Raw genomic sequence first — 25,598 nt, forward strand, 5'->3', positions numbered from 1 at the left:
GCCAAACAACTACTGTCTAGACTCTATGGAGGGGCGTCAGGAAGGCATGATCCTAATTCAAGCAAAAGAGTTAAATGTTGGGACTCAGACTGCAGAATCCCTCTATGGGACCCAGCGCCTTAACCTCTTGCCACCTGCCGGCTCATTTTTGACTAATGCTTTTAGGGCAAGTGTTCACCCTTCAACCCATCCTCTCATTGCTGACACATTGCTCCCGGACCCCGCCATTCGCAGGACCAGCTTGTCATCTTTTAATGCATTGAGCTTCAGGAACTTTATGTATCTGATCTATTCGCAGGCGACCATGTGGGAGTCCAGTGCCTTAACTAGCTGTCAGCTGCTGGCCCATGATTCTGCTTTTAAAGTTTATTTAGGGGCCAGCAGGTGACATGGTGGTTAAGATGCTGGACTCCCACATGGCCTATGGTTTGGGTCCCCAACCTGGTGGTTTGCTTTCTCATTTTCCCTTTCTCGGGCTCTCTAGTGACATTTTAAATAAATAAATAAATATTTTTTTTTAAGTTTATTTCTTTCTTCTATGAGAGAGACAGAGAGAGGAGAGGTGCCACAATCTCCCCCTAGTCTCAGCTGGCCAAGATTATGGGTACATGTGTGTACCCTCCCAGCCCTCCAGTTTCCCCAAATGCCCAGGGAAATCCACAAACCCTTTCTCATATGGGTCCAGTTGCATTCCCACTGTACGACCACCTGGCCCTGATTCGCTGGTTATTCTGGGAATGGGGAGCAGGTGGTTCCCAGTGGTTTCCACTCTCCGGCAAGCGAGGGGAATTACATTAGGATGCCAAACAACTACTGTCTAGACTCTATGGAGGGGCGTCAGGAAGGCATGATCCTAATTCAAGCAAAAGAGTTAAATGTTGGGACTCAGACTGCAGAATCCCTCTATGGGACCCAGCGCCTTAACCTCTTGCCACCTGCCGGCTCATTTTTGACTAATGCTTTTAGGGCAAGTGTTCACCCTTCAACCCATCCTCTCATTGCTGACACATTGCTCCCGGACCCCGCCATTCGCAGGACCAGCTTGTCATCTTTTAATGCATTGAGCTTCAGGAACTTTATGTATCTGATCTATTCAAAATTAAAAAAAAAAAAAAAAGTTAAATATCACTTTATTTTTTGCATTACAAAAAATTCTTAGAAAATTTAGGAAGTGTAAATACACACCGAAAATCGGATAATCACTTCTAACCATGCATGCATCTCACAACAATACACAAGATACAGGCGAGTGTGTTATATAGTAGGGTGACTATAGTTAATAGTTTGGAGGTGTGGGGAGGGTGATGGGGTTTTATTTCCAGCAGGGGGCGCTGTGACTTCAGTAGAACACCCTCTTCCTAAGTGGCTGAGATGAAAAACCTGGGGTGGGGGGCGGGCACCCAGTTGTGTTTTAGCTGCTCTTAAAGATAAATACCCCAGGGAGGAAGCCGCTCACCTCTTCTACCTTGAAACCTGCAGTAGGACATTCTTCAGATTGGTGTCTCCAATGAGCTTGCTCACAAACTGCTCTAAGCAGAAATGCCAAATTGAGATCACGAGTCATCTCTTCCCGACCATGTGATGCAAATGGCAAACCTCTAATTGCCCAGAGCTGTAAATGCGATTATTTGCAGAGGGAATTTATTGATGCCAGAATCAGCTGCTGCTTGGCATTGCTAATTTCATTGCTCATTCTTTTATTTTTCAGTGTGATTGTAATAATCACTGTACTTTGGATCAAGATCAAGCAGCTCATTTTCAGAATGAATGGCTATAAAATGGTCAAATGTGGGGCACAACATTTATACGAAAAGATGTTTCTTGTGGCATAGGTTGCAAAACTGTACATCGAAAACAACCAAGTATTCACCAACAGGGGTCAAGTAAATAGATGATACGAGAAAACTCCAAAAAGTTTGTGGAGAAAATGGAATTAGCATGCGAGTTTATTTGGTGCCCCCCAAAATGGAAATCTATACATATATTTTTTTCATAATACACATTTTTCATGAACTTTTTGAAGACTTTGCATAGTCACAGTGAGGAAGGCCACGCAGTATGGGGACCAGCAGTTGGCGTAATGGCTGTGTAGGTGGACTCCCATGTAGTGGACCGTGGTTCAATTTCTGGACCCGGTAGCTTAAAACTCACGCTGGGTGTGTGTGCGTATGTGCCCAAGATCCCGAGAGGAGAATGGAGGAGAAGGGATTGTGGCATGGCCATCCCCCCTGGGGGGTGATTTCTTGCTTTCTGTCTCTCTGTCACTCTCTGCCTTTCTGGCGAGCACATGCACCCCACAGCAAAAGCCTCTAAAAAAATACTGCAAAATGGGGCCAGCAGGTGGCAGTAAGGCTCCAGACTCCCACATGGCTGACTACGGTTCAAGTCCTGGACCCAGGAGCTTGAAAAATATGCTGGCATCCTGGGTATACATGCCCAAGTCCTGAGAGGAGAGATTGCAGCATGGCCACCCTCCCTGGGGGGTGATTTCTCACTTTCCCTCTCTCTGTCTCTCCGGCGAGTGCACACACATTATGGCAAAAACCTAAGGAAAAATAGTGCAGCGTGGACCAACCCCATAAGCTAATGGTTAAGGAAATCGATCCTACATGGTCAACTGCGGTTCGAATCCCAGCCTGAGAAACACTCCAGGTGTGTGTGTTTGTGCGTGTGTACGTGTGTGCATGCGTGCATGCGTGTGCCTCTAATCATGATGAAATGGAGAAGTGGAGGTACAAGGATTGCAGTGTGACCACACCCCAGTGGAGTTCCCTCTCTCTGGTGAGTGCATGTGCCCTCTGGCAGTGATAGATAGATAGATAGATAGATAGATAGATAGATAGATAGATAGATAGATAGATAGATAGATAGGCAGGTGCTTGGGCCCCACCCTGAGACCTGGTTTCTAAAGATGGGGGACGGGAGGCTAGGGTCTACCTGTTTAGCCATCACCCCGGGGTGTTCTGGTGTAAGTGGTCTGCTGACCGCCCCTGGAGGAATGTTGGTCTAGAAATTCAGGAAACTCTCACTTTTCTTGCCCAGTCCTGACCTTCACCCACTTCCTGTGTCTTGGCTTTCACAGGGTGACGCTGTATGCTGAATTCCTTCCCATGAAAGCCAGAGCTAAATGTATTTTGCTGATTGAGGTAAGGAGGAGGGTGGCCTGGATTTCAGAGGATACTGACTCTCTGGCAGGAAGTTCTCAGATGCCTTGAGCGGGACAGGAAAGAAGGCATTTTAAAAAGTATAACCAACTTCATGTGCAGTGACTTCAGTGGATCAGTGGCATTGATTCTGACATAGTCGTTTTACAATATGGATAAACTCTTCAATGGATGGGAAATGTAATTGATCTTTCTTTTTAAAAATGGTGGTGAGCAGGCCAACAGGTGCAAGTGGCTGGATCCCACATGGCCAATTGCACGGTTCAAGTCTCAGACATGGCAACTTGTAAAACATGCTGGGTGCATCTACCCAAAATCCTAGGAAGAGAATGGAGGAGAAGGGGTTGCAGTATGGCCATCCCCCTGGGGTGTGTGTGTGTGTGATTTTTTCACTTTCCCTCCCCCTCTCTCTGTCTTTCTCTGGCTAGTACACATGCCTCCATCGCAAAAATCTAAAAAAAAAAAAGTGGTGGCAGGCAGATGGAACACACACCCTCCTTAAACTGTAAATCATTTTTATCTGACAGTCCACATTGATTAGTGTGGTGTGAGTGCACCAAATTCCTGCTCACACCCAGAGCGTCACCTTCTACCCCTCTTTTTTTCCCAGACTGGCCTGTGTCTTCTGTGATGTGTTTATACTGAGCAACTCTGTGGCCTGAAATGCTCATGGTCTGGCTGATCTCTCTCTCTCTCATCCTTCTGCCATTTTCCAACCATGATCTGAACGATCTCAGGACAAACAGAATGGCACTGTGGCCCCTCCTCCATACAGGGGCATGACAGTTTATTGACTTCCTGCTGGACGCCAGTCCAGTGATGACTGTGAAGCCACTCTGATGTCCTCAGTCATTTTAACCACACTGACAGTATTGATCACATTGACTCCACAGCCCAACCTAACCTTCCTGACTACATCTACTCCTGACCTACTAGGGTGGTGGTCAACTGGTCCACACGGACCTTGAACCCTGACTGGCCCTCATTGCCAAACACCCTGTCCTCTCTTAGCACCCCCAGAGCTTCGCATGGTCCAGCAACTAAAGAGTGAACTCCTAGCACAGTGGGGGAGGGTATGTGACATGTTCATTCTGATTGGTCGATGCCCTCCTTGTACTGCTGTTAGCCAGTTTGATTGTTGCTCCTGGCAACAGAAACAGACCATGGTTTATTTAAGCAAGAGGAGACTTAGGAAGGCTCATGGGGGCTCCAGAACTGATGGGGCAGCTGGGGGACCAGATTTTGTAATGGACAGATAGTTATGGAACCAGAGTCCCAACAGGAAACAGTGCATTCAGATTAGGATAATTTGAGATGGTTTAATAAATGGACTATTTATTCATAAAGTCCCTGCAGGAGTGTTACCAAACAAGGCCTAAAGAAGCAAAGGGAGGGAGTAATTAGATGCCCAGAAAGTAATATGATGAAGGCTGCTGGGCAAGAGATACAAGCCCCGGCAGAGGGAGGCACCCAGCCCTTGGCCACTCTGCAGGGAGGCAGCCAAGGGAATAAATGCCCTAAGTTTTCTCTTTTGTTTGTTCATCTCCCATCAGGTTCCCATTGGCTATACCCATTGGGAAGCCACAGTTTCTTACTAATGAAGAAACTGAGCCTATTGATGGAATCCGTAAAAGATGGGAAAGGATGTTGAGTAACTTGGAGAGGCAAACAGAAGATTTGGGTGTCTGAATAGGAAAGGGGCAGTTCTGATAAAAGGTCCTGGGCACTGATAGGTAAGAGGGATGGATGTCAGCAGGCAAAAACCAATGTGTCCATTTGTACAGCCATGTCCATCATAGCATTATTCACGGTACCTAAGATCTGGAAGTGTCCCAACTGTTCATTGATAAATGAATGGATCAACAAAACATGGTACGTCCATACAAGGGAATACTATTCACCCTGTAAAAAGGAAGGAAATACTGACATGTTCATATGGATGAATCTTAAGGACATTATGCTAAATGAGATAAGCCAGTCACAAAAAGGCAACTACTGTGTGATTCCATTTATATAAAAAATTTAGAGTATTCAAAATTACAGAAGCAGAAAATAGAATGGTAGTTCTGGGGGGCCTGGAGGAGAACTTATTGTTGAATGGGTAGAGTTTTTGCAAGATGAAAAGGATTCTGAAGGTGATGGTGATAATGTTGGACAACATCATCAATGTCTTTAATACCATTCCGTTGTACACCTGAAATGGTTCAGATGACACAGTTTGTTATGTGTATTTTATTACAATTTTAAAAATTGAAAAAAAAGCAAAAAACTCCTGTGTGTTCACCACCCACATCAACATCACACAAAATTGATCATACTGCTTTTTTTTTTCTTTTTTTAAGTTTTTTCTGCCATAGAGTATGTGTGCTCACCAGAGAGGAGAGAGACAGTGAGAAGGAAAATGAGAAATCACCCCCCCCAGAGGGGTTGGCCATGCCACAGTCCCTTCTCCTGAGATTTGGGGCACTTGCGCACACATACCCGGAATGATTTTCAAACCACTAGGTCCAAGACTCGGACTGTGGTCGGCTACCTTAACCACCATGCCACCTGCTGGCCCCCATAGTGCTTTCCTTAACTAGAGCTGCCACACTGCCTAGCTCTAGTAGGCAACATACGAATAGTACACGGGGTAGACGATGCTCTTGGTAGACGGGAAGCATGGCAGCCTGGCCTAAGCTATCGATCACAGGAAAGGAGGCCATTCTGACCTTGTTGAACCCAATGGCCCCTTATCCGGTTGCTTTTGTCTACCAGGACCCTGTCGTTGCTCACTGTGTTGACTGTGCTACCTCTGTCACTTACCCTGACTCTCCTCTACCAGGTCTTCTGGGCCATCGGGACAGTGTTTGAGGTCATCCTGGCTGTGTTCGTGATGCCCAGCCTGGGCTGGCGCTGGCTGCTCATCCTCTCAGCGGTCCCACTCCTCCTCTTTGCCGTTCTGTGTTTCGTAGGTATCCTTTAAGAGATCTCTGCCTTTGCTGTCTGACACCCCACTGTCCATGATATTCTGGTGGGGACTAGGTAGAAGAGGATGCCAAAGCCACCTTCTAAGGTTTGTTTGTTTGTTTGTTTGTTTTGCTTTTTGCTTTTTGGTTTGGGAGAGGTTTTTGCTATAGGGTGTGTGAGCTTACCAGAAAGACAGAGAGACAGAAAGCAAGAAATCATCCCCCAGCGGGGCTGGCCATGCCACAGTCCCTTCTTCTCCATTCTCCTCTCGGGATCTTGGGTACACATGCACATGCGCCCAGCATGAGTTTAAGCCACTGGGCCCGGGACTCGAATAGCAGTTGACTACATGAGAGTCTAGCAACATAGTCATTATGCCAACTGCTGGTCCCTCTAAGGTTATTTATTTATTTATTTATTTATTTTGAGACTTTTTTGCTATAGGGCATGTGTGCCGCCAGAAAGACAAAGAGACAGAAAACGAGAAATCACCCCCCCCCCCAGGGAGATGGCCATGCTGCAATCCCTTCTCCTCTCAGGATCTTGGGCATGCACATACACATGTCCAACATGAGTCTAAGCCACCAGGTCCGGGACTCGAACTGTGGTCAACTACATGGGAGTCCAGCGACATAGCCATTACGCCAATTGCTGGTCCCACCTCTAAGGTTATTTTTTAATCAGGAATTGAGACAAGGAAACGATGCCTGGGATAGCCCCAGTAAAGGGTGTTAGAGTTCCTCTAGAGAGACACTTCTAGAATGTTCTCTAGGACTATAGTAGGGTGAGGGGATTAAATAGCTGACTTTAGGTACGGCTGGGTCGAAGAACTCATGATTTCTCCATCTCAGCTCTGCATAAACCATACCTCTTAGCCACACACTCAGCATTTCCTATGTAGACCAGAAGCATGAAAACTATGGTCTGTAGCCAGCAGGGTCCCAAAATGTGCCTGTAGATAAATATCATGTATGATAAATACTACAGTCACTCCTGATCATTACAATATAGGTGAACAGATGTTAATAATTACTGAGTTTGGCTGTGTGGCAGGCTCCGTGCTAGGCTCTGTATATGCATTATCGTACTTATTCCTGCCAATAACTGTATTAGGCAGAACTATGGTGAACCTGCGTATTATTTAGAATGACACCAGCTGTTGTAACAAATTAGCCCACAAACTCAGTAACTCGTAATTGCTCACTGCAATTACAATACGTAGGAGTTTATTTCCTACCAACGTAACCGTCAAGAATAAGCATCGTGGTTGGCAAGTGAGTTTCTAGGCTCAGGCTGTTTCCCAGTTTGTGGCTCTGCCACCCTCTAGGACTTTGGGGTCTTGTACATGCAGACAACAGGCTGAGGAAGGGCAGGCAGAGACTGCATACTCGGAATAGTCTGCTCATATGCCAATGGTGAAAGCAATCACAGGGTCTCACCCAGATGCAAGGAGAGCTGGGAAATGTAGTCCTGGCTGGACCGCCATATTTGAAGACAATATTACACTACGGAAAGGAAAGCATGCATTTTTGTGGACATTGGCAACCTCTGCCACTTCCCCTTTTTACTGATGAAGAAACTGAGATCCAGAGAGGTTAATTGACTCGTCAGAGGGCACACAGTAAATGGAACTCAAATTCAAACGCAATCTCCTACTGCTAGTCTAATATTTCCTCTCTGATACCTCTGGTTTTGCAAAGAGCTGTTGCTTCATTTTTATAAAAATGTATTTATTTGCTCACTTAGGATTGGGACTCTATTAGGCATAAGAAACTTTCTGACTTATTTTTCTCTCTTGGACTGAGTTTGCAAAATGATGCTGAACACGGATGAAGTGTAGTTTCTGGAGAGATGGGAGTGAGATTTCTGATGATCACTTTTATTTCATTCGACCCGTACCAGGAAAGTAGTGCCATTAATAGTAATAGCGATAGTGACAATAATAATAACTGCTTTAATCCCACACCAGAGCTGTGCTAAGTGCTTTGCCTGGGTCATCCCATTTAATCCACTAGAGGCAGGACCTATTATTAGCCCCGTTATATGGACGAAGAAATGGAGGCACTGGGACCAGCAGTTAGCGTAATGGCTATGTCGCTGGACTCCCACGTAGTCGACCGCAGTTTGCATCCCAGACCTGGTGACTTAAACTCACGCCAGGCACGTGTGCATGCGTGCCCAAGATCCCGAGAGGAGAATGGAGGAGAAGGGACTGTGGCATGGCCATCCCCCCTGGGTGGTGATTTCTCGCTTTCTGTCTCTCTGTCTCTCTCTGTCTGTCTGGCGAGCGCACGTGCCCTATAGCAAAAACCTCTCAGAAAAAAAAAAGAAATGGAGGCACCAACGTCAAGTCATTGCTGAAGGTCACACGGCTCATGTAATGAATGGCAAAGCCAGGATTTGACACCAGGTCTCTGACCCCAAAGCCCCCACTATCCTTAAAAACTGCACACACAGATGAGAGTGTGCGGCTAGGCGTGAGTGTTCTGTTCCACTCTAACTGGCCACGCCTGGGTCTCTTGTCCCCACAGTGGCTGCCAGAGAGTGCGAGGTATGACGTGCTGTCTGGGAACCAGGAAAAGGCAATCGCCACCTTAAAGAGGATAGCAACGGAAAATGGAGCTCCCATGCCGCTGGGGAAACTGATCATCTCCAGACAGGTCGGTACCAGGACCTACCAACTGGGACACGTGTGTCAGTGTGCATGCGGTGGAGCGGGAGCCCATGAGTTAGGGCATGCATGTGTGTGTATGTGCATGGAGCAGATGGGGGGAAAGGGGCAGGATCTGCAAGGGAATTTGACACCTCCAACCTGTGCTTTTGCTGCCAGATGCTAAACGTGCTCCCCAGTGAATTTAGCCAATGACTGAGAGATTTGATTTTAGCAATGTCTGCTAATGGATCCTGTAACTACACTTGCTTCAGATTCCACCTGTCAGCACCAGTGAAATCTGATTAGCAATGTGATTGATTGGCAAAAATTGTGTGATAAAACCACATTAGGGGAACCAGCAGTTAGCGTAATGACTATGTCGCTGGATTCCCACATAGTCGACCGCAGTTCGCGTCCCGGACCCGGTGGCTTGTGCGTGTGCGTGCCCAAGATCCCGAGAGAAGAATGGAGGAGAGGGGATTGCGGCGTGACCATCCCCTCCGGGGGGTGATTTCTCGCTTTCTGTCTCTCTGTCTCTCTCTGTCTGGCGAGTGCACGCGCCCTATAGCGAAAACCTCTCAAAAAAAAAAAAAAAAACATATTAGAAAATGATGCGCTCAAATCCAGAGGGTCCACACGGCCCCAGTGTAGACGCCCTTGATTGATGGTGCATCACTCCTGATCACCGCCTCAGGGGAGCTACTGCAGAGAAGCTTTCCGAGCAGCCACTCCATGCAGGTGTCCACACTACACCTGTGGGAGAAGGGGTGCCGACTTCAGGCTACAGTCTCTGCCCTCAGGAACCATCCAAGCACATATATATGTATATACACACACACACACACACACACATATTTAATAAACATACTTGCTGAGTTTCTTAGTCAAGAATTTATTACAAAAATATTCAGGAAGACAATATTCATAGGTAAACTAAACCACCTATATAATCGTTTGCATTTTTTATTCATAGCACTTTTAAGTACACAAGCAATTCTGAAACTGCTACTAAGAAAAATGTGTTTATTAAATATATCTAAGGATATAACAGTCATAGAATGTATTCTCTTTTATTTTTAAGTTTATCTATTTCTTCTGAGAGAGAGAGGTACCCACGACAGGGTTTTCACACTGCCATCTACCCGCAGACTCAGCCAACCCAGATCACAGCCCGTGCATGGACATGCCTGCTGTGTACAAGGGACCTTGGGACGTGAACCCAGGACCTTCCCACATGAGTCCAGCATTGCAGAGCATTGCTTTATGTGGCACTGCTGGTCTGGTTCCTGTACATATATATCGAAAAGAACATTGTGACCAAAGATCCAAAGATCAGATAAACTTATAAATCACATAAAACTGGTAAGTGGGTTATTTATTGGGTCGTCAGAGAAATCATGACACATTTTTGCGCAGAAAAACATGAAAAAAATTTATCGTGACTTTTCTGACAACTCAATAGTTGATCTATCTTTCAGCAAACTGGACTTTGGTGGATTGGTTTAATTTTTGTCACCTTGGCCTAGAACTGGCTTTGGGGAAGGGTGTGTGTGTGTGTGTGTGTGTGTGTGTGTGTGTGTGTAGTGGCCTCAGGTCTGAAGATCCGGTTTCCAGCTCTGGGTTTCCAGGTTGCTTGGTGTGCAATGATCCCGTCCACGAGATTCAAACCCCTGGACTTGCTGGGTCCTGCCTGGAGGGGCTGAGGGACTGAGAGGCTGGGGCTGTGGATTTGAGTCCCGGGTTCTCAGAGCTGAAGTGCTCTTCCCACCAGAACCCCCTCCCTCACAGCAATGGGCATGCTCCGGTCTCAGGCCCCCATCCACTGCAGGGGAAAAAATAAACAGCATGTCCTTTCTTCAAACAGGAAGATCGAGGTAAAATGAGAGACCTTTTCACGCCCCATTTTAGATGGACAACTCTGTTGCTGTGGTTTATATGGTAAGAGCTGTTCGTCGACCACTTTGATCCCCTCGCCCACATCCTGTTTTGACTTTTGTGTTCATGTGACACATGGAGAAACCTTCGATCTCAGGCAGTGTTTGCAAAGTGCAGTCGTTTGGAAATCACCTTCCTGCTTTCTGCTGTATCTGCGCCATCGCCTCTATTATTATTTTCCTAATCTTCTTATTTAGTTTCACTGGCTCGTTACTCAGATATGTGTCTTTTAAAAGGAAACTTTAGGGCCAGTTCTGTGCCCTGGTGGTTAAGGCAGCAGGATCCCACATAGCTGACTGAGCAGTTCAAGTCCTGGACCCGGTGGCTCAAGAAACATGCTGGGTCTGTGTGTATGTGTGCCCAAAATCCTGAAAGGAGGGAGAAAGGTAGAGGATGGCAGCATCACTATGGTGCCCTCTGGTGAAAAGTAAATAAAGAGTACATTGAAAGGAGGGATCAGCAGATGATGTAATGGTTATGTCGCTGGACTCCCACATAGTCAACCGCGGTTCAAGTCCCAGACGCAGTGGCTTAAAACTCATTGGGACCAGCAGTTAGCGCAATGGCTATGTCACTGGACTCCCATGTAGTCAACCGCGGTTCGCGTCCTGGGCCCAGTGGCTTAAACATCACGCCAGGCACGTGTGTGTGCGTGCCCAAGATCCTGAGAGGAGAATGGAGGGGAAGGGATTATGGTGTGGCCATCCCCCCTGCGGGGTGATATCTCACTTTCTGTGTCTCTGTCTCTCTCTGTCCAGCGAGCACACACACCGACATAGCAAAAAAACTCTCCAAAAAAAAAAAAACCCTCATTTTGGGCGTGTGTGCATGCATGCCCAAGATCCCGAGAAGAGAATGGAGCACCAGGGATTGCAGCATGGCCATGCCCCCCATGGGGGTGATTTCTTGCTTTCTGTCTCTCTGGTGATTGTATAGCAAAAATCTCTCTAAAAGAAAAAAAAAAGGCAAAAAAAAAAAAAAGACATTAAAAGGAAACTTGATGTCTCTATTTTAAAGGAAAACATCTAATTATAAGCCATAGATGAAAAGTGGGCTTAGAGATAAATACAGTAAAAAGTAGCTAAACTGATGCTTTGCTGAGGCAATGAGCCTCTGTATTTAAGAGACTAAGAGGGAGGGGAGGTTAAGGACTTATTAGGACTTATTATCCCAGACATGACACTGCTATATAATCCAAAGAATTGAGAAGAATTTTAAAGGGGATTTTTTTCCGAAGGCTTTTGCCATAGGGCGCATGTACTTGCCAGAGAGAAACAGTGAGAAAAAAAGTGAGAAATCACCCCCCCCCCCGGGAGATGGCCATGCCCCAAAACCTTCTCCTTTGTTCTCTGGGATCTTGGGCACATAAGCACATGCGCTCAGCATGATTTTCAAGTTGCCGTGTTTGGGACTCAAACTGCGGTCAGCCGTATGTGAGTCCAGTGCCTTAACCACTATGCCACCTGCTGTTCCCCAAAGGGAGATTTTCTTTCCACAATAAGATTTAGTATTTTGTTGTATCAGCGTCCTCCTTCTGCCCATATTACCTTGGGTACTGCAGGTGGCACACAGCACGTATTTTGGGATCCTCTGATTTGATCAAGGTGGGCATTCTTAGATCTTTCGGTCCTGGTCCTTTTCGACTTTTCTGAAATAATAGCTATGGGATCCAGGAGCATTTGCAGAAAGTACAGTCATTACCTTGAACACACAATGAATTGCATTTCAGCCATTCTTTCGATTCTCTTTCCACTAAACCATGTGTGCAGCATTAACAGTGTATATGATTCACCGGGCTTAAGTCTCAGTGTTCTTTTTTAACCAGTTCTCAATTTTCCTATTTGCCTTTGAGTAGGACATGTCTCAAATGTTGTCAGTTTCAGGGAGAAGAAAAAAGCTTTGATAATATACAAAACTGAGCTCCAGCTCTGACCCTATATTCCGAAGAGCTGAATCAACTCACCAAGCATTTATTAAACACCAACTGTATACTGAGAATAAGTGGAGTCCATAGGATTTTTTAAAAGGCAGTGGAATTATCTACCTCTGAGCATAGGTAGTTTAGTTGAGCTGACACAACTTGAATGCCAAAGCAATTAACTACTAATTTTTTTTAAAGAGAAGTATTTATTTAACTTTATTTATCCATTCATTTATTTTTAATTTGACCAGAGAGAGAGAGAAAGAAAGAAAGAAAGAAAGAAAGAAAGCCAGCCAGCCAGCCACTAGGTCCGGAACTCAAACCGTGGTCAGCCATGTGGGAGTGTCCAGCACCTTAACCACCATGCTGCTGCTGGTCCCCATTAGCTACTAATTTTAGTGTGCTGAAGAAGTCACTAAATTTTTAGCACAAATTATTATTTTTTAAAAGAATTATTTAATTTTATTTGTCATTTTTTTTGAGAGGTTTTTGCTATAGGGCGCATGCGCTTGCTAGACAGAGAGAGACAGAGAGACAGAAAGCGAGAAATCACCCCCCAGGGGGGATAGCCATGCCACAATCCCTTCTTCTCTGTTCTCCTCTCAGGATCTTGGGCATGCACGCACACGCGCCCGGAGTGTGTTTTAAGCCACCGGGTCTGGGATGCGAACCGTGGTCGACTACGTGGGAGTCCAGCAACATAGCCATTATGCTAACTGCTGGTCCCATTATTTTTTATTTTGACCAGAGAGAGAGAGAGAGTGAGAAAGCAAACCACCAGGTCCGGGACTCAAACTATGGTTGACTCTGTAGGAGTCCAGCACCTTAATCACAGTACCACTTGCCAGCTCCTCTAGCACAAATGATAACCCAAGAAAATTAATGATAAGCTTCTGGCTATGACTATGTTCCTGGATAACAATTCTACTATATGAGAATACTCTGGTCCTGAAAACATGCTTATTCTAGTTCCTAGATCAGTCAGGAATTGGTAAACTGAGTCATTCTGTTCTGTAATTTTTTTTTTTTTTTGGAGAGGTTTTTGCTATAGGGCGCATGCGCTCACCAGACAGACAGAGACAGAAAGCGAGAAATCGCCCCCCAGGGGGGATGGCCATGCCACAATCCGTTCTCCTCTCTGTTCTGTAATTCTCAAATCACATGTCCGAATTGACCAGCTTGACCTGGAAGCCCCAACAGGTATCAGTGGGACTGTTTTTTCCCAAATTTTGGTCCCCTGAAATCTTCTTCTCCTGTTACTAGTTGGGTAGACAGACTTGAAGGTGGGGTGTCTCAGATATAATACAAGGCATCTTCAAAATATTCATAAATGGGGCCGGCAGGTGACATGGTGGTTAAGGCACTGGATTCCCATATGGTAGACTTCAGTTGGAGTCCTGGACCTGGCAGCTTGAAAATCACAACAAATAAATAGATAAATAAACAATGTTTAAAAATAAATAACGAAATGTTCATAGAAAATGTGTATGATGAAAAACTATGTATGGATTTCAAAACTTTTTTTTTTCTTAGAGAGATTTTTGCTATAGGGCATGTGTGCTTGCTGGAGAGACAGAGACAGAGACAGAAAGTGAGAAATAATCCCCCGGGGGGGGTGTCCATGCTGCAGTTCCTTCGCCTCCATTCTCCTCTCGGGGTTCTGGGCACGCATGCACATACTCCTAGCATGAGTTTTAAGTTCCTGGGTCCAGGAATTTGAACAGTGGTCAACTACATGAGAGTCCAGCGACATAACCATTATGTCATTCACTGGTCCCTTAAAACTTTTCTTACACCAACATAGATTGGTACTTGAATTCCATTTTGCCATGAACTTTCTGAGGTATTGCGCTATAGTTCTTGGTCTTTCAAAAGACACCAGATTACTTCCTGTTGTCATATCGCGATATTCAATGCTTGGAACCAAACCTGCCATCTTCCTGCTCACAGTCCACAGTAAAGCTCTGAATGACCCAGACTGGTCTCCCCTGCTGGGAACACAGGTTCTTCCCAAGGATGTGGGGCCCGGGGGCCTGGCATTTCTCCTATCCTTTCTTTACCCTTCTCTCTTCCTCCTGGCAGGTTTTCCAACGCGTTTTCTTACTATGGGCTGGTCCTGCTCACCACAGAGCTCTTCCAGGCAGGAGATGTCTGCAGCAGTGAGTATGGCGGTTCTCCCTCCCCACTCACCACCCGGCCCCATGTGAACACCATCACACGCACACTCCACCTGGCTTCTGTCCTTGGAGAGTGCGGCCTTGCACAAATTCTGTGGTTTACAAGATGTTTGGTGGAAACCTGGACAATCTCCTCATAATGGACCTGATATCAGCAGTCACATTTTAAAAAATATTTATTTCATGAAAGAGAGGAGAGAGAGGCAGGCATTCCCAACAGGGTCTCCAGGCCAGATCCAGCCCCAGCCTCAGCTAGCCAGGATCACAGGGACATACCCCTCCTGTGCAGGGAGGTCCTGGGATGTGAACTGCACGTCTTTCCATGTGGGGTCAGTTGTGTTTTTGCTGTGCTACCCTGCCTGGCCCCAGAAGTCAAATCTTATGTCAGGGTTTTGTAAACCGGGATCAGCTCCATAGCCTGGTGTAAGGCAGCCAAATCCCACGTGGTCAGTCTCATGGTTCCAGTCCCAGATTCGGAGCTTGAGAAACACATCGGGTGTGTGTGTGTACGTGCCTAAAGTCCAGTGCGGTGGAGAAATGGAGGAGAAGGGGGTATGATGTGGCCATCCCCTAGGGGCGGAGGGTGCTTTTTCCCTCTTTCTCCCTGTCTCTCCCTGGAAAGCAGATGAACTATCTGGCAAAATTTGAAAGAAAAAAAAAGGAAAAGTTAAACTGAGGTACATTATACTAAATATGGGTCAGCAGGCGGCATGGTGGGTAAAGCACTGGATTCCCACATGACTGACCACAGTTCAAGTCCCAGACATGGTGGCTTGAAAATCATGCCAGGTGCATGTGCATGCATATCCAAAATCCCAAGAGGAGAATGGAGGAGAAGGGATTGCAGTGTGGCCATTCCCCCTGGGAGGTGAGCGATGTCTCGCTTTCCCTCTCTTTTTCTCTCTCTCTCTCCCAGGAACACACGTGCTCTACAACAAAAACCTAAAAACATTTTTTTTTTTAAAGTGTAGGGTCAGCCCTGTGGCCTAATGGTTAAAGTAGCCAGATCCTACACAGCTGACCATGGTTTGAGCCCCTGTCCCTGCAGCTTGAAAAACACGCTGGGCATGTGTGTGCATATATTCCAAACCCTGATGGGGTGGAGAAATGGAGGAGAAGGGATTGCAGCAAGACTAGGCCCCATTGGGGATGCTTTCTCCCTCTCCCTCTTCTCTGTTTTTCTGTCTTTGGTGAGCACATGTCCCCTTTGGCAATTAAAAACAATTTTTTTTAAGTTTATTTGAACAGATAGCAAATCATGAATTAGCAGGAAAGGGCTGAAGAAAAAAACAGAGAGAAAGAGAGAGAAAAAGCACATCCCCCCTCCTCACCTCCCCACCCCTCATCCCTGTAGGACCTGGTCATGCCACAATCCTTTTTCTTCCAATTCTACATTCTGTTAGGATCCTGGGAATGTGCACTCACCCTGCAGGTTTTTCAAGCAACTTGTGATGGGATTCAAAACTGGTTGACCATGTAGGATCCAGCTTCCTCTGCATAGCATTTAACCACTGCGCAACCAGGCCTATCTGAGTTTGCTATCGATTGAGCAGATTGCCTCCTCTGATAGTGGACATACTTAAGCTAAGCAGAGGGTCCGGTGGAATTTTTCTTTTTTTTTTTTTAAGAGAGATTTTTGCTATAGGGCACTTGTACTCGCCAGCGAGACAGAGAGAGAGAGAGACAAAATGAGAAATCACCCCTAGGTGGGTGGCCACACTGCAGCCCCTTCCCCTCCATTCTTCTCTTGGGATTTTGAGCATCCAAGCACACACACCCAGTGTGAGTTTCAAGCCACCACGTCCAGGACTCGAACTGCAGTCAGCCATGTGAGAGTCCAGTGTGACAATCACTACACACCCTGCTGGCACCCTACTGGAATGTTTTAAAGCAGGACTTGACAAACTCTTTTGCACACACACGCGCCTGGTGTGAGTTTTAAGCCACCAAGTCCGGGACACGAACCACGGTCAACTACGTGGGAGTCCAGCGACATAGCCATTACACTAACTGCTGGTCCTGCACAGTGGTTTTATCAGCCCCTGTTTTATGAAGAAACTGTGAGTTGAAACGCAGCTAGCATACTGCTGGTTAGATATGCAACCATACCTGGGGATGCCTATCTTCTGAACCTGGGCTCTTCCTATGGCACTCCAACTGAATCGTACCCAGAAAGAAGGTATGGGAGCATGAGGGCATGATTCCAGGTTCTGTGTATGGATCTTCCTGTCTTTCTCTCCCACCACCAGTCTCTAGCCGGAAGAAGGCAGTAGAAGCAAAATGCAGCCTCGCCTGTGAGTACCTGAGTGAGGAGGATTACATGGACCTGCTGTGGACCACTCTCTCTGAATTCCCAGGTGAGGTACCTGTGTAAGGTGGGGCTGCAGAAGGTAGCCAAGAATGGCAGCGGTCCAGGTGATGACTCTACTTGTGCCAGCAGGAAATAAATCCCATTTTTAGTTCAAACATTTTTTTTCCTCAGTCCTTAGCTGCAAGTTTTTCTGTTTGTTTTTAGGGTTTGACATAGGATCCATGTGCTCTCAGGAGACAGACAGACAAAGGGAAAGTGAGAAATCACCCCTCAGGAGTATGGTCATGCCACAGTCCCTTCTCCATTCTCCTTTTGGGATTTTGGGTATGCGTGCACATGTACCCAGTGCGATTTTCAGGCCACCAGGTCCAGGATTCAAACCATGGAGTCAGTCATCTGGGAGTCCAGTGCCTTAACCACCATGCCACCTGATGACCCTAGCTACAAGTCTTTAAGAGCTGTAAAGGGACTGCAATTTTACTCTTCTTGAAGGCTAACAAGTTAAGCTGCCTAGTTTATGCATGTTGGCAGAAGACATGAGACTCTTGGGTCAGAGACAAAAGACTGTTACAGCAAGGCAGCATGAGTAGTGTTTTAGTTCATTTTTCTGTTGCTAATAATGGAAGACCACAGACTAGGTAATTTATAAAGTTTATTCACCTCATGGTTCTTGGAGTCCAAAGTTGAGGGGCCATATTTCATGAAGACCTTCTTGCTGGTGTGTTCTCTCAAAAGAGTCCCAAGGTGGTGCAGAATATCCAGTGGCAAAAGGGCAAGAGTGTTTGTCAGCTCAGGTCCCTTATCTTCTTCCTCTAAAGCCACCAGTATTCAATCATGGGTACCCTACCCTGATGACCTTATCTAATTCTATTCACCTCCCAGAAGGCTTGCTTCTTACTACCGTAGTCATAGTTTCACTCTCTCGGTATTTTCACAATAGCAAGCAAGTTTCAACATGTGGATTTGTGGGGGGGGAACCTCATTGAAACCATAGAAACAAGTATATTGGTGTCAGTTTTCATTTCTCCCAAGTCCCACAGGGATGATCTAGGTGGATACTATACATGAAATGAATTTGCAATATAGTTGAGGAACCCCAGGCTAAGTAACCCAAATAGTTTATTTTATTTTATTTTATTTTATTTTATTTTATTTTATTTTATTTTATTTCATAGATTTTTGCTTTAGGGCACATGTACTCACTGGAGAGGCAGAGAGACAGAAAGCAAGAAATCACCCCCTGGGAGGATGGCCACGCCACAATCCCTTCTCTTCCAGTCTCCTCTCAGGATTTTGGGCATGCACACACACATGCCCAGCATGAATTTCAAGCCTCTAGGTCCAGGACTCAAACCATGCTCAGCCATGTGGGAATCCAGTGACAACCATTACGCTATCTGCTGGCCTCCCAAATCTTTTACGATGAGTTTCCAGAAACCTGCTCCATCTTTGTCCCAAAGGGAGACATCATTTTTATCACTCATTTTGCTCCAGAGGAGACAGTTTCTCTATCTTCCAAGGCTGTTTGCCTAAAAATGATAGTCTAGGACAAAAATGGCAGCTATGTCTCTTTTTGCAAGATGTGCAAAAAATACAGGAGACTCATGGACTGTCCCCCAATATCAGACACACTGGAAAGAATCAGTAGAGTGTCAAAAATCCAGACCTGCACGTGGCACAGAGGTGATTTATCCTTTATCCTTTAAGAGGAATTATAGGAGGCCAGCAGGTGGCATGGTGGTTAAAGGCGCTGAACTCCCACATGGCCAAATGTGGTCTGAGTCGCGGACCTGGCGGCTTGCTTTCTCACTTTTCTCACTCTCGCTCTTGCTCTCACTCTGTCTCTCTCTGGTCAAATTAGAAAATAAAGTTAAATTTTTAAAAAAGAGGAATTATATAATGATATTTTCACTAATATTAAGCATTTGTCATTCCTGTGCTTTTTTTCTCTCTGAAACTTAGATTCTCCTTTTCTTCTTTTTTATATTTTTTGTTTTATTTGTTTGTCATCAGTGAAATATCCCAAACTCCTAGAACAGTTCCTGATACACAATAGCTATTTAATATATTGACTAAGTAAGCGTGGAAAGTGAGATTGTTACTAGCATTTATTTTAGAGGGCTGTTTTGATGATTAAACAAGATAAGAAATCTATTGGGTTGTCAGAAAATTCAGGATGTGGGACCAGCAGATGGCATAGCAGTTATGTTACTGGACTCCCACATTAACTGACCACAGTTCAAGTCCTGGACTTGGTGGCTTAAAACTCACACCAGATGCATGTGTGTGCATGTCCAAAATACTGGGAGGAGAATGGAGGAGAAGGGATTGCGGCGTGGCCGTCCCTGGAGTGATTTCTTGCTTTCTCTCTCTCTCTTTGGCAAGCACACATGCCCTGTAGCAAAAATCTCTCCAAAAAAAGGAAAGTCATGATGTATTTTTTCTAATCAAAGACACGTCATGACTTTTTTTTTTTTTTTTGAGAAGTTTCCGCTATAGGGGCGTGCGCTCGCCAGACAGACAGAGAGAGACATAGAGACAGAAAGCAAGAAATCACCCCCCAGGGGGTATGGTCACGCCGCAATCCCTTCTCCTCCATTCTCCTCTCGGGATCTTGGGCACGCACACACATGTGCCCAGCGTGAGTTTTAAGGCCACCGGGTCCAGAACGCAAACCGCGGTCGACTACGTGGGAGTCCAGCGACATAGCCATTACGCTAACTGCTGGTTCCCAACACGTCATGACTTCTCTGACAACCCAACAAAAATGCTTAGCCTAAATTATATTTATTGTTTTTACTACTATTGTTGTTAAGAACTATGCTATACTGCCTCAACTGAGGTAGGGAGTGTTAACTTCTTTTAGGCCCATTAACAGATGAAGAAACAGGCGCAGAGAAGACAAGGGACTAGCTCAAGGCTACTTGGCAAGTTAGAGGCAAGATGAGGACTTCGAACCCAGGCGTTACTGACTCTCAGCCCCAGCATTTTGTTGCCCAAATGTTACAATTCAGGCTCCTCTTGGTACTTGTTTTAGTTATCTCTTGCCATGTAACAAATCATCCCCAAAATTAGTGGCTTAAAATGTCACTTTATGCTATAGATTTTGTGCATCAGGAATCTGGAAGTGGCTTCCTCGGTCCTCTGCTTTGGTAGTCGAGGGATTGGCGTAGGGTCTCCGGTTTTATCTGAAAGTTCAGTTAGGCTCTGCTTCCACATTCACTCACATGTTGTTGACAGGATTCAAGTCCTCAAGGATTCAAGTCCTTGCCTCAGTTCCTCACTGACTGTTGGCCAAAGGCTGGGTGGGTTTCTCCATGAAGGCTAGCACATGAGAAGAGCCAGGGAGAGCGAGAATGCAGGCGGCCTTTGATAACCTAAGCTCAGCAGAGACCTCTGATCACTTCTGCTGTAGTAAAGTCAGTAGAAGTGAGTCACGTCTAGTCCACTTGGGATAATACATGGCTTGGATCATCCATGGGGAACCACATCAGAAGGTGCCTACCCTGCCCATGCTCTCTTCGTAGGTGTCCTTGTGACTCTCTGGATTATTGATCGCCTGGGCCGCAAGAAGACCATGGCCTTGTGTTTCGTCATCTTCTCCTTCTGCAGCCTCCTACTGTTTATCTGTGTTGGAAGGTGGGTTATCTGAAGGATCCCCAACCCCTTATTGGGACTGAGGCTCATGGCTGCCTCATAACCAATCAAAAGATCATGCTCAAGTTTGGGGAGAGTGCACTTTGAACCCAATTTTGGCCTAATAATGTCAAATTTAGACTGTTGATATCATCTTCCAATGGGCTCATACATGTAGTTGTCTAATTTATGTATGTATGGGACAAGTAGATGGTGTACGGTTTGAGTCCTGGACCTGGCAGCTTAAAACTCCTGCCATACGTGTGTGCATGTGTGCCCAAGATACCGAGCAGAGAATGGAGAAGGGACTATGGCGTGGCCATCCTCCCCAGGGGGCAACTTCTTGCTTTCTGTTTCTTTGGCGAGCACATGCACCTATAGCAAAAAAAATCTCTTGGGGCCAGCAGTTGGTGTAATTGCTATGTCGTTGGTCTCCCATGTAGTCAACCACGGTTTGAGTCCTGGATCCCGTGACTTAAACTCACGCCAGGCGTTTGTGAATGCGTGCCTAAGATCCTTTGGAGGAGAAGGGATTGCGGTGTGGCCATCCCCCCAGGGGGCGATTTCTCACTTTCTGTCTCTCTGTCTCTCTCTGTCTCTCTGGCGAACGCACACCTCCTATAGCAGCAAAAACCTCTCAAAAAAAAAAACAAACTCTCTACAATTTTTTAAAAATTTATGTATGTATGGGTTTTTTAATTAAATTTAATTAATTTATTCTAGCACTTTCTTTTTACATTCAATCACTGTGTATTATAACAGCATACCAATGAATTTTTCCTTCTTGAATATACTGTATATTGGTTCAACCAAAGATTTTACTGTATATATTATCATCAACAGATAATTTTCCATTTTTATGTCCCTTACCTGTCTTGTTTCCTTCTTTTTCTCCTTGATTTCCTCCCTCTCACCTCCCCCGTTTCCCACCCTGCCCCCACACCGTCTCCAGGGTCCACAGTTGCTCTCCATGCCTTTAGACCTTCCGGTCTTTCAGTATCTGTAATAGAGTGCGGACATTTGGTATACATTGAGTGAGGACACACAGTGCTTCTCTTTTATATTCTGGCTTGCTTTGCTTAGCAGTAAATCTCCCGTATTTGTTTACTTCCCATCAAATGCCAAGGTCTCATTGTTTTTTTATGGCTGAGTGGTATTATATGTGGTAGTGTATGTGCACCACTATGGAAGCGTTAAAAGTGTTAGTTTGTTCAGTAGAAATATTTCAGATAGACCCTCTTTTGTAAACTTGTTTTTCATTCCATTTTTATTTATTTTTACTTTTTAAAATAATTATCTTCTTTTATTTGTTATTATTATTGGTTTTTAATTTACTATAGGGCACATGTGGTCACCCGAGAGAGATAGGGAAAGTGAGAAAGCAAGCTGTCAGGTCTGGGACTCGAACTGTGGTCTAGCATGTGGGTTTAACTACCATGCCACCTGCTGGTTCCATACTTCTCCATTTTTAAAGTGACCAAGAACCTTAAAATATGAGAGGTCTTCAAAAAGTTCGTTGAAAATGTGTATTATGGAAAAACTATGCATGTATTTCAATTTTTTTTGCACCGCAATAAATTTGTACTTTAATTCCATTTTTTCCATGAACGTCCAGAAGTCTCCTAGTTTAGAAATGACCTGTGCCTCTCTTGACCTCTGAGAGGGCCCAGACTAAACTGGATGAGGAAACCATGGGCCAGGTCTTGGTCTGAGGAAGGTCTGGAAACGTAGGCGAGATCCTGAAATGTTGGCGTACAATACAATTTATGCTAACAATAAAATGGGTCTGCGGGTTAGAATTATATTCAAAATACTGAGTAGTAGTTTACTCTCCCTAGGTCAGCAGCTCCTGGCTCCATTCCTACCCCCACAGCATCCTCTCTGGGCTTTGTCTGTTTATATCACTCCTTTCCAACCCTGCCCTTAGCTTGGGTCCTACAGACATTCCCATCTCATCCTGGTGCTTTAGAGAACGATAAACTTACAAAAAGCAGAACTTGAGAGGTGGTACCGGGAGGTGTGCACCTGCAGGTGTGCATGAGTGTGTGTTGGGTGGTACTTGACCTTTGCCAATTTCCAGGGTGTAAATTCTGTCCAGGAAGATAAACGCTTCGCTAAACGAGCAGGCAGAAAATAATACCTGTTCATCTGCATTTTTCCCCCCTTCCTAGAAATGTGCTCACTCTGTTACTCTTCATTGCAAGAGCGTTTATTTCTGGAGGCTTCCAAGCAGCCTATGTTTACACACCTGAGGTAGGAGGAGTGTCTGGGAGCAGCCGTGGTGGGATGTGGGTGGGGTGCCATGGCTCCAGAAATTTTCAGCATGAGCTGCTCAGAATGAAATTTGTCCTTGGGGCTGAGCTGCAATTTCTGAAACTCTATCATTGTTTTAGCTTACTTTTCAATTGTCCTTTCTGCTTATAAAATTCAAAGGTCATATAACTGTATAAAGCCAAAAACAAGGCCCAGGCGTAGTAGCATGGGTTGGTTGTTGCTGCTGCTCAGAAGGCAGAGGCCACATGGGAGGCCCAGGGCAGGCAGAACCTCCTTGCTGGATCCACCCAGAGCTCTGCCTTGTGCCCTCTTTCTTTCTCAGTTGTATTTTTATCCCCTTTAGTGTGAGAATCCCTCCAACACCTGAAGGATTCACCCTAAGTTCAGGCCTGCCATGGGAGTCAGTCCCATCAATCCTGAGCTGGATAGGGTGGAGGGGTTCTCCCAAGCTAACCGCCAGCTGCTGTGTTTCAGGTCTACCCCACGGCAACTCGGGCGCTAGGCCTGGGCACCTGCAGTGGCATGGCAAGAGTGGGTGCTCTCATCACTCCGTTCATCGCACAGGTAGGTGGCATGCCCAAACAGAGGGGATGAGAATGGCAAGGCCCACCGCATGGCAAGAAGTATCTCTATTTTTAGGGATCCAATTGAGATTTTTTTTGTCTTTGTGTGTGTGTGCACGCATGTGTGTGTTATTTGAATTTTTTTTTTTTTTGCCATAGGGTGTGTGCACTTGCCAGAGAAAGACAGAGAGGGGAGGTGAGAAATCATCCCCTGGGGGATGACCACACCACAATCCCACATGTGCATGCATGCACACATGCCCGGCATGATTTTCAAGTTGCCAGGTCCGGAACTCAAACCGCAGTTGGCTGTGTGAAAGTCCAGCACCTTAACCACCAAGCCATCTGCTGGCCCCCAAATGAACCACCTTAAAATGAACAATTCGGTGGCTAATCCAGTGTGTTTGCAGTGCTGTTTAGTCACCGCCTCTATTAGGTCGTCAGGAAAGTCATGATGTATTATTCTCTTTTTCTATGCAAAAATGCATCATGACATTCCTGATGACCAATAGTTCCAAAACATGTTTTTAAGTTTATTTATTTCTTCCATGAGAGAGAAAGAGAGAGAGACAGAGACATTCCTTAAAGGGTCCTCGCACCATGATCCACCTCCAGGCTCAGCCAGTGTGGTCACAAGTACACGTGCATGTACCCTGTGTGTAGAGAGACGCCCCGCGTGTAAACTTAGGACCCTCCCATGTGTGTTCAGTTGCATTACTGCTGCACCATCATCTGGCCCCAGTTCCAAAACATTTTCATCATCCCGCCTTCTAAAGCTCCTGGCAACCAGCAACCTGCTTTCTATCTCTATGTATTTTCCTGTTTGGGTTTCACAGATAAATGGAATTCCCATGCATGTTTTAGCAAAGCATTTCTGTTCCGCATTGTTCTGTGTTGTTTTGGCCATTGTATGTCACTCCTAACTGACACCGGTTGACAGCTTGTCGCATGCCTGCATGGTGCCAGGTACTCCCCTGGTAGCCTCTCATTAGGAAGTGACAGCGATATTGTCCCTTTGCCCATTTTGCAGAAAAGGAAATGGAATTCGCCTCTACCGTGTGGTTTGCCCAGTGCCATCCAGCTAGGAAGTTGGCACAGGCATTGCTCAAGGAGGTAGACTAGTTATAAAGAATCCAGACTCCTGAGCTTGATGTACCTGAGTTCAAATCCCAGATCCTCCCTTATCTAGATGAGGTTGGATAGGCTGCTTACCTTCTGAGCTTCCGTCTTCCTCTCTGTAAAAGGGGGGTGGAATCCACAGCCCCCAGAGCTCTCATGTGGGGTGCCCATGCTCCCCGAGGGAAGCTCTCCCTGACCTGCCCCTCCCTGTCCCAGGTGATGCTGGAATCCTCCGTGTACCTGACTCTGGCCGTCTACAGTGGCTGCTGCCTCCTGGCCGCCCTGGCCTCCTGCTTTTTGCCCATCGAGACCAAAGGTCGAGGACTACAGGAGTCCAGCCACCGAGAGTGGGGCCAGGAGATGGTCGGCAGAGGGACGCATGGTGCGGGCGTCACCAGGTCGAACTCTGGCTCTCAGGAGTAGTGGCCACCGGGGGACTGAGCTGGCCTTTGAGGCTGCGGAGCGTGGGGAACTGGCAGAGCCCCGCTGGGCACTGATCGTCACTGCCGACATCAAGAACTCACTCAGGAGTGCCACCTGGACTGACAGGGTTTTGTGTCTTGACTCTGTTCTTTCATATTCATTGAGGTCCCCCTGGGGATGGGGACACGATGCTCTAGGGTGTCCTGTGTGTGTGCGGGGAATGGATCTGCATGGGAACTGCCACATTAGGAGGGACTGATGTTGCCAGCAGCCAACAGATGCCACCCAGAGTCATACCCTCGGTGAACAAGAACCAGAGATCTCTGTAGATATGGCTCGGGCCCAGACCAGGTGATGCCTGCCACCCACCAAGCAGACCTGTTTGGCAGGTTTCCTCCTTCACCCTGGTCCCAGGTTTTCTTCTTTAAAATCGCAGGCGACTTGGGTGTGGCCTGAGCAGCTTTGTTGTGGGT

General features: G+C 46.1%; 1 protein-coding gene across 2 annotated transcripts in view; it reads left to right on the forward strand.

The window, feature by feature from the left end:
* The window catches only part of SVOP (SV2 related protein), a 70,323-nt gene extending 44,731 nt beyond the window's left edge, over positions 1-25,592 (forward strand). For both annotated transcript variants that reach the window (XM_006151495.1, XM_006151494.2), the window contains 10 exons: positions 3,083-3,146; positions 5,989-6,114; positions 8,645-8,773; positions 10,631-10,704; positions 14,705-14,781; positions 17,049-17,156; positions 20,638-20,749; positions 22,918-22,999; positions 23,495-23,584; positions 24,919-25,592. In XM_006151495.1, coding sequence (XP_006151557.1) covers positions 3,083-3,146; positions 5,989-6,114; positions 8,645-8,773; positions 10,631-10,704; positions 14,705-14,781; positions 17,049-17,156; positions 20,638-20,749; positions 22,918-22,999; positions 23,495-23,584; positions 24,919-25,125 — 1,069 coding nt within the window. In that variant the 3' untranslated portion in view covers positions 25,126-25,592. The remainder of the gene's footprint in view (positions 1-3,082; positions 3,147-5,988; positions 6,115-8,644; positions 8,774-10,630; positions 10,705-14,704; positions 14,782-17,048; positions 17,157-20,637; positions 20,750-22,917; positions 23,000-23,494; positions 23,585-24,918) is intronic.
* The last annotated feature ends 6 nt before the right edge of the window (positions 25,593-25,598 follow it).

Source organism: Tupaia chinensis, unplaced genomic scaffold (genome assembly GCF_000334495.1).
Source record: "Tupaia chinensis unplaced genomic scaffold, TupChi_1.0 Scaffold000320_1, whole genome shotgun sequence".
Classification (NCBI taxonomy): domain Eukaryota; kingdom Metazoa; phylum Chordata; class Mammalia; order Scandentia; family Tupaiidae; genus Tupaia; species Tupaia belangeri.